General features: G+C 41.8%; 1 protein-coding gene and 1 long non-coding RNA gene across 2 annotated transcripts in view; one reads left to right on the forward strand and one right to left on the reverse strand.

Moving 5' to 3' along the window:
- Nucleotides 1-17,125, forward strand: part of GPT2 (glutamic--pyruvic transaminase 2) — a 26,201-nt gene continuing 9,076 nt past the window's right edge. Inside the window, exons 1-4 of the mRNA XM_074551167.1 lie at nt 1-732; nt 10,752-10,841; nt 12,280-12,388; nt 15,910-16,043. Coding sequence (XP_074407268.1) covers nt 406-732; nt 10,752-10,841; nt 12,280-12,388; nt 15,910-16,043 — 660 coding nt within the window. The 5' untranslated portion in view covers nt 1-405. The remainder of the gene's footprint in view (nt 733-10,751; nt 10,842-12,279; nt 12,389-15,909; nt 16,044-17,125) is intronic.
- The window catches only part of LOC141730812 (uncharacterized), a 13,598-nt gene continuing 10,878 nt past the window's right edge, over nt 14,406-17,125 (reverse strand). The window contains exons 2-3 of the long non-coding RNA XR_012582494.1: nt 16,100-16,196; nt 14,406-14,892 (exon numbers count right to left, since the gene is read on the reverse strand). This is a non-coding gene — a long non-coding RNA (uncharacterized LOC141730812). The remainder of the gene's footprint in view (nt 14,893-16,099; nt 16,197-17,125) is intronic.

A 17,125-nucleotide genomic window follows, 5' to 3' on the forward strand; every position in this document is an offset into this window, starting at 1 on the left:
CCGGCTGGTGCAATCACACCTTAGCACGCCCCGGGGCCGGGGCCAGCGCCGGCTGGGAAAAGGATGGGTTTGCCCGGGACTCTTCCAGAGCACTAGCGCGGGCACCTCTGTCGCGGCAGGGGGCTGCAGAGCTATTCGGATGCAATGGTGGTTCCTATTTCTAATTCTGCTCCTGTGGTGGCATTGCAACGCTGCAAGATCAGTTGTATCCATTGCAGCTAAGTTTGCGGGATCTGGACATGAGAGGATCGAGCGTGTGCGTATAACTGTGCCAGCCCTTCGGCATTTCTCCTGACCGCACCTCCTGCTCGCTTGCATCTGGCTAGCGCCCGGTTCCGACTACAAAACACACCGATCCGCAGCACTTGTATCCTTCATCTGGTTTTGGGAGCTACCCGAAGGACCATGCATCGGTTTGTCTTGGTTGCCAGGCAAGCTGCGGCACGGCTGTGCGGCCGCGGGCCGGGGGGCTGCCGGGGCGGAAGGACGGACATGGCTCTGCGCTGCGCCGCTTCGCTGGCGGCCGGGCGGCAGCCGCGGGGTCCCCGGCGGGAGGGGACGGTGCGCTGGAGCAGCGCTGCCAAGGCCTCCGCCGTGAAGATCAACGAGAAGGCGAGCAGGGAGAAGATCCTGACGCTGGAGTCCATGAACCCGCAAGTGAAGGCGGTGGAATACGCGGTGCGCGGCCCCATCGTTCTGAAAGCCGGGGAGATCGAGAAGGAGCTGCGGAAGGTGAGGCAGGGGCGGCGGGGCGGGGCAGGACGGGGCAGGGCGCGCTCCCGCAGCCGCACCGGCTCTGCCCCGGGCGCTCCTCCGCCGCCGCTCCCGGCTGGGGATGTCGCGGGGCTCGGCGGGGACGTGACACCCCGCGGGGCTGAGACGTGACCGTGTGGAAGCCTCGGGAAAGCGGGAGGCACCGCGAGTGCCGCTGCAGGGCTTCCTACCGAGTTAAAAACTCTCGGAGCACAGCAGCGTTCTCCCCATCCCTCTGGTGCCCCGAGCCGTGGCCGGACGCGCTGTGCCCGGGCCCGCTCCGCTGCGGCACCCCCGGCCCCGCGCCCCTTCCCACGGGAGGCGGCAGAGGCACGAAACAAAGGAACCCGCTGGCCGGCTACTGTTTATCCTGTGTCACTGGCTGCCTAAGGCAGATACGGGACACCCCCATAAAGCAGTGTTTACATTTCTCCGGCCGCTTTGACCCCTTGCTGCAATCCCGTGTCCTTTGTGTTATACAAGGGGGTGAGTGACCAGCTTTCATCATACTGATAGAGCCTTTGAGTCCTTCGTGAGGATTTCAGAGATCCTGCCCTGGCCGGGGCAGGAGGCGCCGGGCTCCTGACAGGTGAGCTGGCCCGGCTCTCCAGGCACTGCTCCGCTGCCTCACCCAGCGCTGCTCTGGATCCTCCAAGGAGATCACCGAGAATGCTCCTTTTTTCTTTAGCTGCAAAAGTTGAGGTGCCCGAGGACAAACCTTCAGAGCACAGGCACTCAGTAATGCTGCCCAAAGTTGTAGGTGGTTGGTTCTGTTTGGCGGATCAGATAATAAAGCAGGTCCTAAGGGTCTGGGCCAGTATGTGCTAAATAAAGCATCCAAATCAGTCAGTGCTTATATTTTGCTCTTCATATTTCTTTCTTATTCCTCGAGTATTGAAACAAAAGATAACAAAAAACCCTTAGCAATACAGACATGGCTTTTTGCCTCTGCTGTTCAAACCACAGCTTCCCCTCTCATAACAAGGACGCACATTTTTGTTTTGATGAAGCATCTGGCAGAGTAGTTCTTCTGTCATTTTAGATATTATTCCATGCTGTCACTGCTTTAGAGAGTCTTTCTAATGCCTTATTACAGGTACTGCAAGACCATTTTCATTAGTTCATGTAAAGTGCTTTGAACAAAAACGTGCTACAGCAGTTCTAACCATGAGAGTAAATTGGCGATTGTCTGGTCTTAGTCTTACTTGTTTCCCCTTGTTTTAGAAAGTGAAACATTGTTTTCAGTTCACTGTAGTATATGCATCAACTATTTATGTCTAACTCAATAATTATTACAAATAGCTTTTTTTTTTTAGAATTTCACTTTAAAGCTTAAAAATGGTAATGAAGAATTAATTTTGGAACATCTGTTTTGATTTTCGCCTCAAAACTTGTTTATAAAGGTGTCATTGTGTTTATGCAACTAGGTTCCCTAGTGGATGTATTTTCCAGAGTATAAAATCTTCCAGTGTTCTCACTGTGTTTGTTTTCAAGTTAACATCACAGAGCAGGAGATATTACTTGACAAAACAAATATAAAAGGCCCTTCACAAACTCCTCCCAGCTCCCCTGCTTACTCCAGTTACCAGCTGAATCACTGGCAGAAAGAATAATCTACTGTGCACTTTTGAAAAACTATAACAGCAAATCATTGGCATTCACTTTATTAAAAGATTTTTCTGTCAGTTTAGTGTTGTGCTTACTTATGTGGCATTTTCCATTTAATTTTTTTTTTCCGGGAACCAGTCTCATGAAATAATGTTTGCCATTGATAATGGCTACCAGCATTCCTAGAGATGACTGTGCTTTAACACAAGTAAGGCAAACAAACCTCCCAGCTGGCAGGGAAAGAGGACAGCATTACTGCAAAAGCTGAGACTGTATCTGCAGAGAACACTAATCAACTTCAGTAGAAATCCTTTACTTGCTTCCACACTTCTCAAGTTACTCATTCCTCTTTTCTGAGAAAAATACTGTTATTCATTCTCTTGTTTAATCAAGCTGTCTGCTAAAGCATACAGTGTTGAGTAATACCTAGGTTCCTTATAAGTAAAGTATTATAGGTTATCTAATTGTCTATTTTTTGTGTGTGTGTGTCTGAAATTTAATTCTGTGTGCTCACACATCAATGGCACTTCTTTGTTTCCTTTTTATTAAGTTGTACAGCTTTTTCCAGCCCTCTCAACCTTAGCTCACAGGGTTAGGCCAAGCACTGCCAGCAGAATTACACTGCTGGATAATGGGAAGAGGATGGAGTGGTTGCCACTTCAGGGAAGAGGAAGGAGATATTCCAAAGCATCTCTAGATCCACGGCCACTCTTCACTACCAGCAAGAATTGCCCCATAACACTCTTCTACATCTGGTGGGGAAGGAGCTTTGCACAGGCAGGAGAGCACAGGCTCCCTGGTATGAGGTGGAAGCACTGCAGTGGCTGGGGGTAACAAGAACAGGCAGGGGTGAAGCAATGGCAGTAAATCTTTTATCATCTTCTGCCCAGATGCCTTTAGGTGATTTGTTTCTGAACTAAAAGCACCCTAAATGCAGCAGCCATTGTATATAATCAGATGTGATAGAGGCTCTCCCTGTTCAAACTTGGTTCCATTTGGTTACTCTTCATACTTGTTAATGCTCATAGAGCTGTTATGGAGACTATAAAACAGCTACTTGAAGCTGTTTGCACAGTGTAAGCTTTCATCTTCCTTGAGGTTTGTTCTGCTGTCTCAGATCCCAACCAGCAGCTCCTCTGTTATTCTCTCTGGCACTTGCTGCTTCTCTGTATTAACTGCAAATGATCACAACAGGAGCTGTAACTCCCCAGTGCACACAGAAATAAGGACTGAAATGTTATTCAAGAAGTCTCTGACTGGACAACTGAAGGGATATTCCTTAAAAGAACAAATAAAAGTGAGGCATTCGTTTTAGCTCTCGTGCCTGGGCTAAGCCAATGTAAGTGACTAGTAAAATAGTCACTTAAATTAAAGCAGATCAAGATTGATTGCCCAATACAGGTGGGGCATGCTGTACCTGGATTTCACAAGTTTTGTTGGCTTGTGTCCTGTATTCATCTAGGTAGAAAATCAGGAGTTTGATCTTTCAAGATGGAAATCACTTGCAAAATCAGTGATTGGATTACTTTCCTGAGCCCTTTTTTCAGAATTTTGAAATTTTATTCATGCTTTGAAAGTGAAAACCCCTTTTCTCTTCCTTTTTGCTATTGCTAGCAATTAGCTGATTCTGACTTATTAAGATGACAGAAAGAACTAATTCCAACCATTTTCCTTGGTGTTTCTGGCAACTTTTTAAAGCTAGAGCACAGGCATATTTTAATAAATGATTACACTCTAAATAGAACTCTATCAAATAATACCTTTTTCTACCCCCTTTGTATAGACTTGCTAACAAATGGCCACTCTATCAAGTACTGACTTTAATTACATTTCAGACTAGAAATTTGCTCCTGAATACAAATTCAATGCAGGAATAAAACAAGGTCTGAGAACAGCCCTTCTCTTTACCTAATCAGTAATGACAAAGTAACTTATCTTTACCCAAGTAGGACACATACCTGATTTGTTGCTTTGCATTCATGCTAATTTCAACTGACTTTGTTGTGGAAAATCCCTTCATATCTATTACTGTGACATTTCACTTATACACTCCTTTTCTCCCCAGTTCCTGATTGTCTTTTACATAATGTCAAGTTCTGTGTTCGGTTAGGCTGCCTTACATCTCCTGGCAAAGTGTGTGCAAATCAAACAGCATTTCAGGATCCACAGGTCAGCCCAGGTGACATTGGAAACGGGGCCTGGGCCAGTGTAAGGCACACAAGGTCCTTCCAAACTTTCAGGCTGTGAAAGGGAATTGTAGTGTGGAAAGGGGGAGAGGGAAGGTGTGCAGGGATATATTGGTAGCATGTAGGGAGTTCCTTCAGATAGCACAGGTGGGTAGCACATCCCGACCCTGGGCCTGGAGCCATGGGCCTTCACTGGCATTATACACTTTCTATACACTGAAGGCCCTATTTTTCTGTTACCTTTACAGCAAAAGGTTGTACATTCATCTCCTGTGCCCACGCTTTTCATTTGCATAACTATTGCAAATAGGTTCCTGTTTCAAGTTTATTCAAGCCACTTGTTCACTCCCTACATTGCTATTTAGACAATAAAACTATCAAAATCCTTCTGCTTAGGTAACTGAAATCTCAGGCAGCTTCTTCTAAAGTATTTTGATTAAAATACTGTAGAGCTTTTCTTTTTTTCCCCTCACTAATTCATCAGACTTTTAAATTGAATAGAAAAAATCTGACTTAGAATCCAGCCTTAATTGTGAATGTGAGTTGACTGTGTCCCTGGGAGTTTTGGAAAGATAAAACACAATTTAGACAATGACATGCAGAAATAGAATTTAACATGCCAAGAAAAAGAGACAAGATTGACTGGTACACCCAGTAATGAAAGATGTTAAGCTTAAATTACCATCCTATAATTTTCTGCTTTGAATACGTGACTGTGTGCACACGAAGGTAGTATCTTCCAGGCAAGAGCATCTGACCTCATTAAGACAGAACTGTTGTTCCTCAGTTGTCTGTACATGTTGCATACATAAGTGAATCTGTAGTAAAACCCATGGTTTTTAAGGTGCCAAAAACTACTGCAGATGAAGGTGAAAGAAAACTGGTTTCAAGAGCACAATTATTAAAATCATATTTTCAGAAGCTCCCAACCCACAGAATCCAATTTTTGATATTTTCTGGTTGAATACATTAGCAAAATTTATTCTAAAATAGACCTTTTCCAGTAACTCTCCAAGGTAAGAGGGTCTTAATGTCTAATCACTTTCTAATGAGCATTATTTTAATTCTGTCATTTAATTCTGTTGTGAAATCTAGTGGTTTATCTATATAGGCAAAAATTCTGAATGCAAACCCACTTTGATCAATGTGTCAGGAAGAAGTAACCTGAGGACAGGTCCTGTTCTGTAATCTCTGAATCAGATCTGCCAATTAATGGTCAGCCCCACTGATTTTCTCATGTGATATGAGAGGCATGGAAGTCATCACTGCCATTTTAAGTCAAAATCCAGAATTTGCCTTCTCCCTCCTCCCCAAAACAGCTCATGTCAGCTTGAATTACACAAGCATAATACAAACTCAAAGCCTTACTCCATGGTAAGCAGGTCAGGTTTATTTTTCTGCTGTGAGCTGTTTTAATAAAAAGATTGGAATGCTAATTCAGGTCTTCAGGTCCCTATTAGTTAAGGGCCTCTGGGCAGTGCTTTCTTGGTCTCTTGAGAGGAGGAGAGAAAAAAGCAAGCAAGTAACTTGGCTACTACAGCATAGATCTCAGCTATGCTGAAATGTTTGGGTTTGCCAGCTCTGATTGTAGAGCTTGTTTGTGCAAGTCACAGCAAAAGCAGTCTCAAGGAAATATTGCAGTGTTTCATAGTGTGATGTTGTTGCCTGATAGCCATCAAGAGGAGGCACAAAGCCATGGCAATGAAAATGAAACAATTGGGAGCAGCCAGGAGCAGGCAAATTCTGAAATTCAGAAATAGCTGTAATACCACAGTTCTCTTCTGGGATTAAAAGCAGCTCACATCTTTGTGGCCTCCTCAAGGGAACTCTTTTCAATTCTTTCCTATTGCTGTTACCAAATCCACACATGCTCTCCCCAGAGTGATGGCTTTCCTTTGAAATTTGCTGAAGATTTAACAAAGACAGTGTCAGGTCAGTTTGGACCATTCTTTACTCTTTCTGGGCACAGTGGTATTTTGCAGTTTGCTAGCACTGTCAGATGGTCCCTTTGTAAAGGGAACCTCCAGGTACACTAAAACTCCTGAGACAAAGCAGGGCATTGCCCTCATGGTAGTTCTTTGGGGTGCTGTATGTTCTGGCATCACATTGGTTCTTTGATCAAGTAATTCTCCCAACACTTCTTCCATCATGACTCTCCTTGAGAGACAGCTCATCATTTCATACTGTTCTCCTTTCCTGGTGGGTTTCCTGAGGCTCTGGGGATGCCTAGGGGAAGAGGAGACTTCCCCAAACCTGGTTAACTGCATAAAGATTTCTATTGACTTTGTGCCAATGAATTCTACTCCATGTATAAAAATCCCTTCTCCCAACTTTGTGTGATATTTAGATACAGTTGTTAGAATGATTGTGTCTGGCTTGCTTCAGGTTTCATCAGGTTTCTTAAAAGATGCATTTCTTCTAAAAAGAGCAGAGAGACTGAAGTAACAGTTGAAGGAAGTAATTTCCAAAGAGCATATTCCAAATCCTGGAAGATTCTTTTATTCCAGTAAAATCCTTTCATTATCCAGAAGATGGCTACTAAATATAGTATATGTTTTTATATTTTCTCTTTTACATGTGGAGGTGAAAGATAGCTTCTCCAGCTTTAAAAAAGGGCTACTATAATGGATGTGTTTGCTGCCCCTGTCAGAGGAGTGGCAGGAGCCTGGTCTTGCTCCAAGCTGAAGCTGAATCACGTTGTGAGCACAGCGTGAGGTGCCGCCAAAGGCAGGAGCTGGGGCACAGCTTGTTTTGTAGGGCTGGGCATTCCTTCTGCTCCTTGATGTGGTTTATACCCTCTTCACAAGGCAGGAGAATCAATCTGGAACTTGCTGCTCACGAGTTTGTTATTAGAGCTCCTGTTATGCAAGCTTCCCTTTTGCAGAGCTCTGCCTGTTTCAGTGCAGCCAGGCTGCCTGTGGAGCACACCTTGGCTGCACCCAGACAGAGGCCATGGCACTGCAAATGTGCTGGGGATCCCTAGAGGAGAGCAAAACAACTCCAGTGACCCAGTTCCTGCTCCTTCTGTGTGCTCCTTGCTTGCAGGGACATAACTTGTCTCAGCTCAAGTGTGTTGCTGACATGGTTAAAGACTGCTCAGCTTTCTGCAGTGAAATAAACCCATGACCTGTTGCAGCCCTTTTCCTGCTGCTTTACAGTTTGATACTGAGGTTATCAACATCCCATTCACATTTCCTCCTTTCATACAGATCTTTCCACAAACCTTCCAAAAAGTATTTGGCATGACCCTCCCCTTGGATACCCACCCCCATCACCCCAGGAGAAGCCTTGACACAAGTAGCTGGTGGCTGATGCTGCTCTGTCTGAAGGGTCTGAGCAGGATTCTGCCTTGAGCCCATCTGCTCAGTCTCAGGCCCTGTCTAGACTGCCCTTGCTGCCAGCTCCTGATAGCCCTGCTTTGGGACTTTGACCCATTAACATTTAGCACTTGTTCTTGCCTGTTGTTGTTTTCTGTTCCTTCTTTTTGAAATGGTAAGATGGGACTTTTTGTCCTGAAGAACTTTTAAAGATTTGTTTAAGAACTTGTTTAGAACTATTTGTTCTATACTAAATCTAAGCAACTTCTGATACTCCTTTTTTTTTTTTTTTCATAGAGAGACTGGAAATCAAGTAATAGAAAAATACTAAGTGGCTATAGCAATTTTTGTACAGATTTCACTAGGAGAGGATACAACAAGTCTCATGAAGACAATTCTAAAGCTGAAATTAACTCATTGTCAGGGAAGGAAAATACTCCAGTTATTTAAAAGCATTTCTCTTTTGAAAGACCAAAAAGACAACAAAGTTCTTGTAGCTGAGATCAAGAATTACAAATTAGTCTAGAGAACCATGGCTTTTAAGCCCAAGTGGGAGCTGTGTGTACCACACAGAAAATGCAGCATTCCTTCTCTAACCAGATTTGATGGTGACAGAACTATTGTGTATGGTTTGCTGTTTGTTCCAGATCCATCATGTGAGAAGCAAAGGGAGTGTGGGGTTTGTGTAGTAGGTGATGATCCTATACTTGCAGTGATGGCAAAACCACTGAGTTTGGCCCTAGTAAAGATATAAATGGAATCAGTGCTAATGAGATCCAACATTATTTATGATAAATGTGACACCAAAAAGGTCTGTTACCTTTGTTTTAAAGGCTGTACCACCATAAAAACTCCAAAAGTACATTATGAAATGCCAGGTACCTTTCAGCATTTCACTAACCAAAGAAGCTTCTTTTAAATTGCAGAGCACTTTAAATAGTATTTGTGAGCAAAAAATCTAATTAGTCTAATGTAAGGTATTTCTATTATTAGGGAGTTGGTTTGTTTTGGTTTTAATCTAATAAATCGGAGTATTTCTATTTCATGTTGCTATTTGCTCAGACTGCCTAACTTTAGGCAAAGCAAATATCATCCGTATTCCTTAACAGATTTGTATTACTTTGCAAATCTAGTGAAAATCGATTCAATTTGCTATAATGACCAAATGCAACCAAAATACATGGGAATTTTTCTTCATTTCAAGCAAATTGAATTTGTTCTTCTTCTACATACACCTTTCTCTTCCTACTTATTTGTGATTAGAATGAAACTGTGTTGTGCTGTCAGTGGGCCCCAGATAGCTTGAAGAGCACACATTTTTAGCTGTTTACATTACTCATAAATTACTAAACTTCAGCCTCAGATAAGTGTAATGTCTATCTGGCATCCCTATATCTAATTTTTTATTTAGAGCTGAAATGCAGCTCTTAATTTGGGGGCTCACTTAGATCAACAAGCATAAAAGCAAATTACTTGTTGGACTCAGTGTGTCACTTTCAATTATTTTAAGTGAACTTTATTTTTCAATTGCTGCTAAATGTAAGGCCATATAAAATTGACCCTCTGAATCAGGATCATGTAAGCCCAATTGTCTGGTCCTAATGCCATTTCTAACTACATATTTACTTTTAAAAGAAAGCCCCCAAAGGCTCTCAGATATACAATGGTCTGGATCCATCCAGTGGGGTACTGGGGATTGTGCAGCCTTGAACCTCCAAATCCTGGCATACCTGTGGATCTGTATCCCTGCTGACTACCTGTATTATTGTTATTTCCACATCTGGCTTCTGGGCTGCCATTGAAGTCCACCACAGTCCATGGTGGAAAAGCAGAAATTAGTTCAGGCTTGCCAGCTATATATTTTATATCCAAATCCAGTAATTGGCTGTAAATACATGGACCAGGAAGAGGCTTTCTGAGTACATACCCAGAGCAAGTTGTTATAGGTAATTTTCTACAGAAAACTAATCAGTCTGATGTTGCAGTTCCTTAATCCACATGACAATTCTGTCACTGTTAGGATGCCTCCCTACTACCTCTGAAATATACATTAGAACAACTCTACATTTATTATTGCCTCTCTCACTCTTTTTGTAATGTTGGCCTTTACTTTCAGTTAATCTTTTTTATTTAAACCTCTGGTGGTTTTTTCAATCAGTCAGTGCCTAGTCCTTATTTTATTTTGCTTTTTAAAGAGCTGTGATTGCTAATCAACATTCATTAACTTCTTTCGCTATGTTCTCATGAGGTATTCAGTTTCTCACAGGAAAAATAGCTGTCTGTTCAGATTTTGGAGACTAGGAAGCTTTTAAATATTCATGGTGGTTATTTAGCACTTTTGTTTATCATAAAGAACCTCACTAGGATATATTTTGTGAAACATCTCTATATGGAAAAGTGGGGTCATCATACAAGGGATACTTAATCTAAGTATAAAATAAATAAGCACTTTTTTGTTTTTACTCTCAAAGAACTAAAGGTCTTGAGGTTTCTTTTATTGGTGGATATTTCTCAAATATCCTCAAGTCTTTTTAGCTTCTTGACTGATCCATCCCTCCCTTAGGTGTCTCAAAGAAATTGCTCTAATACTGACAACTCAAAATGCCTTTTTTTTCATCTTTTCTTCTTCAATAAGTGGTTTCCAGCCAAGTCAGTCTCTTACTTGCAGCTAGCAGAAAAATAAAAGCCAGCCTATCATTTAAAAATGTGTCACAGTCAACAAAATTTCTGTAAACCATTTAAGATTTCCTGGCAGTGTTGTATAAGAAATACATTAAGCTTTACATTAAACACTGTAGCTGTTACAGCCACATGACAGATGCTAAAAAAGAATCGAAGAATCTTCTACTACAGCCCTAACAAAACATTCTGAATGATCCCTTTCTAGGGAATCAAAAAACCCTTTACTGAAGTGATTAAAGCCAACATTGGAGATGCACATGCAATGGGACAGAGACCAATCACCTTCCTCCGTCAGGTAAGGCTACTATAAAATATTATTATTCATTTTTTATTAGAATGCCTTAAAGCTGTCTGATATAGGTATTAGTATAATTGATTCTCTAGATGCAATTAGGCTTAAAATAGTTCTTTTGTAAAGAATTGTAAATGTTCATTTCTGAGCCAAAGTCCTATTGTTTGCTGGTTGTCCTCTTTTAACTCAGTAGCTTTCCTTAGTTCCCATATCATTCCCCACCCACACTTTTTCCTGCCACTTCTGTGTTATCAGTCAGCACATTCATTATCAATAATGCTCTTCAAGAAAGGAAGTGGTTCTCTGTAAAGAAAAAAACAAAAGCCTTTCTTCATCTGAGAGCATACTTTGAAATCTGCACGTAGCTGAGTTCAACTACTTGTACTGTGTCTCATTTTGCACCTTTTACCTCTGGGCAAGCTAATTGGTAGGTTAACTTTTAGAAAATATTACAACAGGATTCATATTTGTATATTATTCCTAAAACAAAAATAAGGTTAAAATGAGTATTATCTTATTTACTGAGCATCCCTCACACCCTCATGTAAACTCCTCTGTCTATAATAATGTGAATTCAGAGAGTTCTAGGACAAACTGAAGCTTTGTCAAGCTGAGGGTCCAGATGATGAGGTTATAAAATCAAGCTATGCAGCAAACTAGGGAGACCTGAGCTTCTTATAAATTATTCAAATGTATTACCTTTCCCCCATGACTGTGTGCACACATGGAATAATTCATTGTCATTGTCCCACAAGATGATAACAGTCTGTCCACATTACACCATTTAAGCATAAAAATGAGAGAGACTGGAATAAATTAAGCTGATCTCAAGAGAGACCTCTCAATTCTTTGTGTCTTACGTTCCTTCATTAACTTAATTCTGCTGGGTTGTGTTTCTACTTTTACTATGTTCTATATGACCACTTCTTTTCTTCATTAAATATTTCCCACTAATTCAAATCAGTAAGAACTAGAAGTTTTTTTGGGGAAAGATATTAGAACATGCCACTAGGACTTCAAAATGTGATTGTATTTCTCAGTTCTGCTCCATATTTAAATTCTTGATTTCTTGTCAATAAAAGTGGGCTAGTAATACACAAGGTGTGGAGGATAGAGCTGCTTAGAGATAACAAAGGAATAGTTAACTGTGCTTTACTGTGTTTGCACTATGCTTAGCTCACCTGGAATCTTCACTGTCTGTAATAAAAATAGTTAATAATTCTAGAACTGTTTTTATCAGGTTAACTTGGAACCTGATAAGATATTTTCTCTTCTGTGTGAACAACCCTTAAAAAAAACAACTGCAAACTCTTCATCAATAACCTTTGTTTTAAATTAGCCAGTATTTGTGATCTTCGTTTCCAAGGAAAGTTAAGATAAAGTTAACTAAGTTAAAATAACTAATGAGAAGTGGCCAATTGACATGTTCTTGGCACTGCAGGTGGTGGCCCTGTGCACATACCCAAACCTGCTGGACAGCCCCAGCTTTCCTGAGGACGCCAAAAAGCGCGCCAGGCGGATCTTGCAGGGCTGTGGAGGAAACAGCTTAGGTAAGGCTCTGCTCTGGTGTTAGGAAAACACAGCTGGTTCAGTATCTGCAGCTGTTCTGGTGTTAGGAAAACACAGCTGGTTCAATATCTGCAGCTGGTGGGGGCAGGTTTGCAGTGTGACCTGCAGGTGGTGACCAATGGGACGAATTTTTGTCCCAGAGGAGAGGGTGAGGGTCATGCACCTATAGAGCTCTTGCCACAATAACATGTAGGCACAACTCTGAATGGAATGCTGAGGGATTTTGTGCCAGGAAAGTAGCAGAGAGTACTAATGAGGCTCTGTTCTGTTGGTATGACATCTCTTAAGCCAGGGCTCTGTGTCTCCTACTAAGACTAGGTGGAGGGTTTTACAGGTTTTACCTTCTCCAGTTTTTCTCTGCCAAGGAGCCACTGTCCCTGGAATGCTGATGTCAACAAACAATACATGTCCATCTCAGCTGATCCAGTGCACACTCTTAATTTTGAACCATCAGTTCAAGTATGTTTTCTGGGGTATCAGAAACTCAGATACCAAGGTGATAATCCTCTACAAAGGTCTTTTTACCTTGCTGAGATAGTTTTAACTGAAGGTGTCAAAGCTCTATTTCTCCAAGGTAAAGTAACTCTTGAAAGAACTACAGAGCTCTGTTCTTCAACCACTGTTCCTACAAGAGTGCACATGTCATATCCACATAAGCACAAACTTTGCATATTCATTAGAAAGGAAATGGAAGAGACAATTTCTTTCTCATCTAGTGACTGTGCTGCCTACCTGTACCTGGCAAATGCCATGAGAATTTCTACTGCTACAGCTGCTGGGTGCAGCAAAGAATCTGGCACACTTACCTTCTTTCAAGCAGGCAAACAGTCACATTTCAGAGGACTTATTACAGCAATTGGCATATTTCTTAATCTTTGTGATTGTAGTGCCTATTTGCACTCGTATATTTTGAGAGTAGGTGCTATGAAACTTTATAAAATAAACAAAACATAAACAGTGATTGCATTAGCAGCATTTCAAGCTTGACAACACAGCCTAATACAGAATGTGTTTTATCCTCACCATCTTTGTATTGGTTTGTCTTTTAATGTAGACCATTAAAAACACATTGTCAAAACTGACAAGTTCCTCTAGCTCAGTGGATCCCTTTCCTGTCTTATTTTGGAACAATAAATCCACATAATACTGTTGGCACGTAGGAGTTGCTGGGGATACATTTGAATTTTGACTCAGTCTTTCTTTGTAACGATTGTCTAATTTAGGGGTGTGGAAGGAGTTCTCAGAATGAGCAGTCTTGACTCCTTAGTGCTCCTTTCCCCTTAAGGTCATGGTGGCATGGGACACCACAACCCCGTGTTATAAAGAATTCAGTCTTGCATAATATTTCAGAAATGTGTTCCTTTTTTTCAGAAGATCACATCTTTCCCATAATTTCTGTTTGCTCAGTAGATTCTGAGGAAGTAGGCCTAAAACAATTGCAGTAGTCAAGTAAGATGATAATTCTGAATTCACACTGTTCATTTCAGTGGCTAAATTTGGATTCTGGACTCTAAACGTTTTTTAATTTTGAAACTTGAAAGAACAACTGTACCTCTAAATTCCTGACAACTAAAACCACTGTAGACTTTACTGATGTGCTGTACTGGTTTCTGCCCCCTGTCCACCCTCCCTGGCTCCAATAAGGTGTGTCAGCCCCTCTTGGCTTCTGGAGCTCATCAGGTTCTGTTCAGCCTCCCAAAACACACAGCTAGAGGCACAGAGATGTGCAGCTGAGTGGAAGTCACCCCTATCACTTTGTTGGTAGTCTGACATGGCTGAGAAGGAGAAATTGCCTTTCTTGTGAGAAAGCAAAGATGAAAAACTGGCCTCACTGTGTTGTGTTCAAAACCTTATTTTTCAACAAGTTAGTCCATCCAACACAAAGGTGGAATCACTACATAGGGTGAAAGTCATTTGAAGTGTTGCACTCATATCTACATCAGCCTATTTAAAGGTATTAATTGTAAAGTTAATATGAATATGAAATTTCCTCAGGCAGTGACCTAGAATGCCCTCTCTTCCAATGAACATCCATTTAACAAAACCCTACTGATGATTTTGAGTCTCACTACTCCCAGGCCGTGTTTGAAGGCTCAGATGAGTCCTCAACTACTCTTGTGTGCAGACACTCTGGGATTCTACTGACACCACTTACTTTGCATGTGGGATAACTGGAATATTTTTCCAGGCATTTGAGGCATCCTTCCCATATATAAAAATACATCATATATGCAGCTTTTTGGGCTGGGTTTATTTATTTGCATCCCACAGTGCAAACACGGGTTCTAGTCAAAGCCATCAACTGAGTACCAGTCAGTGTAGAAGTACAGTGCAATTAAATGTTCTGTAAGTCCTCAGAGTGGCAGGACTCAGCACCCAATGGAGCACAAGACAGAAGGACAGCTTAGGTTTGTTCTCCTCCTTTAACAGCATCCTCCTGGCTGTGGTCAAACACCCGTGTACAGACCCAATAGACCTTCTAGTCCTGTAAAAGTAAATGTTTGGGACATCAGGGAACTCTGTGCCCTGCATCACCATTTTATCCCATGCAATTGTGCAGTGCTTGCAAAAGTTCTCTGTCTTTTTAAATCATGCTTTCACAGAAGTCCTACCAGGCAGACTACTAGCAGATAAGAGAGTGATAAGAGTTAAGTCAGGCATAATTATTCCACTCCACCCAACAAGCAAAGAAGATTCTGCAGCTTCCTGACAGTGTTCTGAAATAGATGTACACTTGTCTCTTCTTTGTCCATCAGTCTTAGGCTTCATAGCTTGAATTCATTCCTCACCTTGACCTAGGCTTATTTTTACTTTTTGTTTGTTGCACATTCTTGGCAGTGATGCACACAGGCATCTAACATCTCCTTTTATTTATGATTATTAGTTGTGCTCTGTAAACTGCACATGAGACTGGGGAGATTCTAGACACTTCTGCTGAAAAGTGGTTGTGGGAGATGTTGTGGGGGAAGGAGAGAAGCAGTTTGGGATTTTTTTTGGTTTCAGACTGTGGGAGAAAATAATATGTCATTTTCATGTTGCAAATAAAACCCTTCTATTTATCATGGATGAAAAGAAATTATTTTCCTTTTTATTGCACATGCTCCGTCTGTTCCTTGTTCCCATTATTTAAATAGGAGTTTGTTTACGTTCAAGAGTGCTTCCAACATAAAGAAAGCAACTGAAAGATAGTAAAAATGGGATTGCTGTCCCAGTTTGCAAAGTAGGCTTGAAATCATGCTTTTTTCCAATCCAGTATGTTATTTTTGTATTTTAGTGATGTTTATTGTATTTGTTTTCTTCCAAATTAATCCTTTTGCTCTATGAACAAACCAGCTCCCTTTCCTACTGCATGGAAAAAAAGGAAACCCATCCTGGGGATCCATATAAATATGGCTCATATATACAAACTACTCCATCCAATACCAGCTCAGGAGTTTTGCTAGTAACAGAAAATCTGATGTCCATTGCACTCAATTCACATCTCATCCTGTATTTTTCACAGGATCCTACACTGCCAGTCAAGGTATAAATTGCATCCGTGAGGATGTGGCTTCATATATTGAGAGAAGAGATGGAGGAGTTCCTGCAGACCCAGATAACATTTACCTCACCACCGGGGCAAGCGATGGCATTTCTGTAAGTGTTAAATGAAACCTGTTCCTTCTTGGTACAAACTGTATCTTATCACTTACCTCTGCAAATACAGATCCCTGATGAACCTCGGGTCTCATGAAGTCCTGGGAGTTTGGTCTGTCAGACAAGGAAGCCATATGCATTGAATATCCAATCCTGTGAACAAACCAGTGTGGATGTCAGGAGCCAGCTAAGAAGTGTGTGCAAAGTCTCTTAACGTACATTAAATTGTACCTTTCTGTAGAGGTAATATGAAATGAGCTACAGGTGCCTAAATATAAGTGTAGAAGATTCAGTGCATTCAGACTAAATAATGGTTGTTCTCAGTGGTTAAGACACACAAACCCTGAAGGTTAGAGAGTATCAGTCAAAGGAAAAGGGAAGAGAGAATGAACCTCAAAGGTGAGGACTCTCAGCTCTTCTTCCATGTAAACTCTGCTAGTGCAGATCAATGCCAGTGAAAATCCCAAAGATTTGTTTCTGTTTGTGTATTTTAGTTTGTTTGAGAAAAACTTCAGGGTTTGGGTTCAACCAAGGTTCAAAGATAAGTTTGATAAGTTATTCAGTTAAGACAGGAATGCCAGTGTCTGTCAGGCTGCTCCTTTGCCCAGACACAGTTCCTGACAGCGCAGCAGCAGTTCGGCTCCAAGGAGGGCAGCCTTTGGCAGCGTTGGGGAAGGTGGATTTCTAAAGGACATCTAGCGGCAGAGCTCAGAATGACAGCGATCCGGCAGGAGCGGCTCCCCAGGGCTCTGCGGGCAATTGGCTTTCCGGAGTTTCTGCCACTGGCAGCTTGTCAGGAATGGCAGCACAGCACAGCTGGTCTGCATCGTGCCGATTTGATTGCACCGCTGATGCAAGGCCAGCGCTACACCTCATTCTTTGGCCCTTCTAAAGATAAAACAACTATTGTTTCACACCTCAGGGGAGAGAGGCTGTTAAGGAGTTTTTAAATATGCATTTGGTCCTGATTATATGTTTTGGATGCTTGGTATTTTTAAACTCATGGTGGGTACAAAATTATGTTGATTATAAATCATTAGCTTAGCAGCTGAGTATGTGATGGGAGGCACAGAACAGCAGAT

Source organism: Zonotrichia albicollis, chromosome 13 (assembly GCF_047830755.1).
Source record: "Zonotrichia albicollis isolate bZonAlb1 chromosome 13, bZonAlb1.hap1, whole genome shotgun sequence".
Lineage (NCBI taxonomy): Eukaryota > Metazoa > Chordata > Aves > Passeriformes > Passerellidae > Zonotrichia > Zonotrichia albicollis.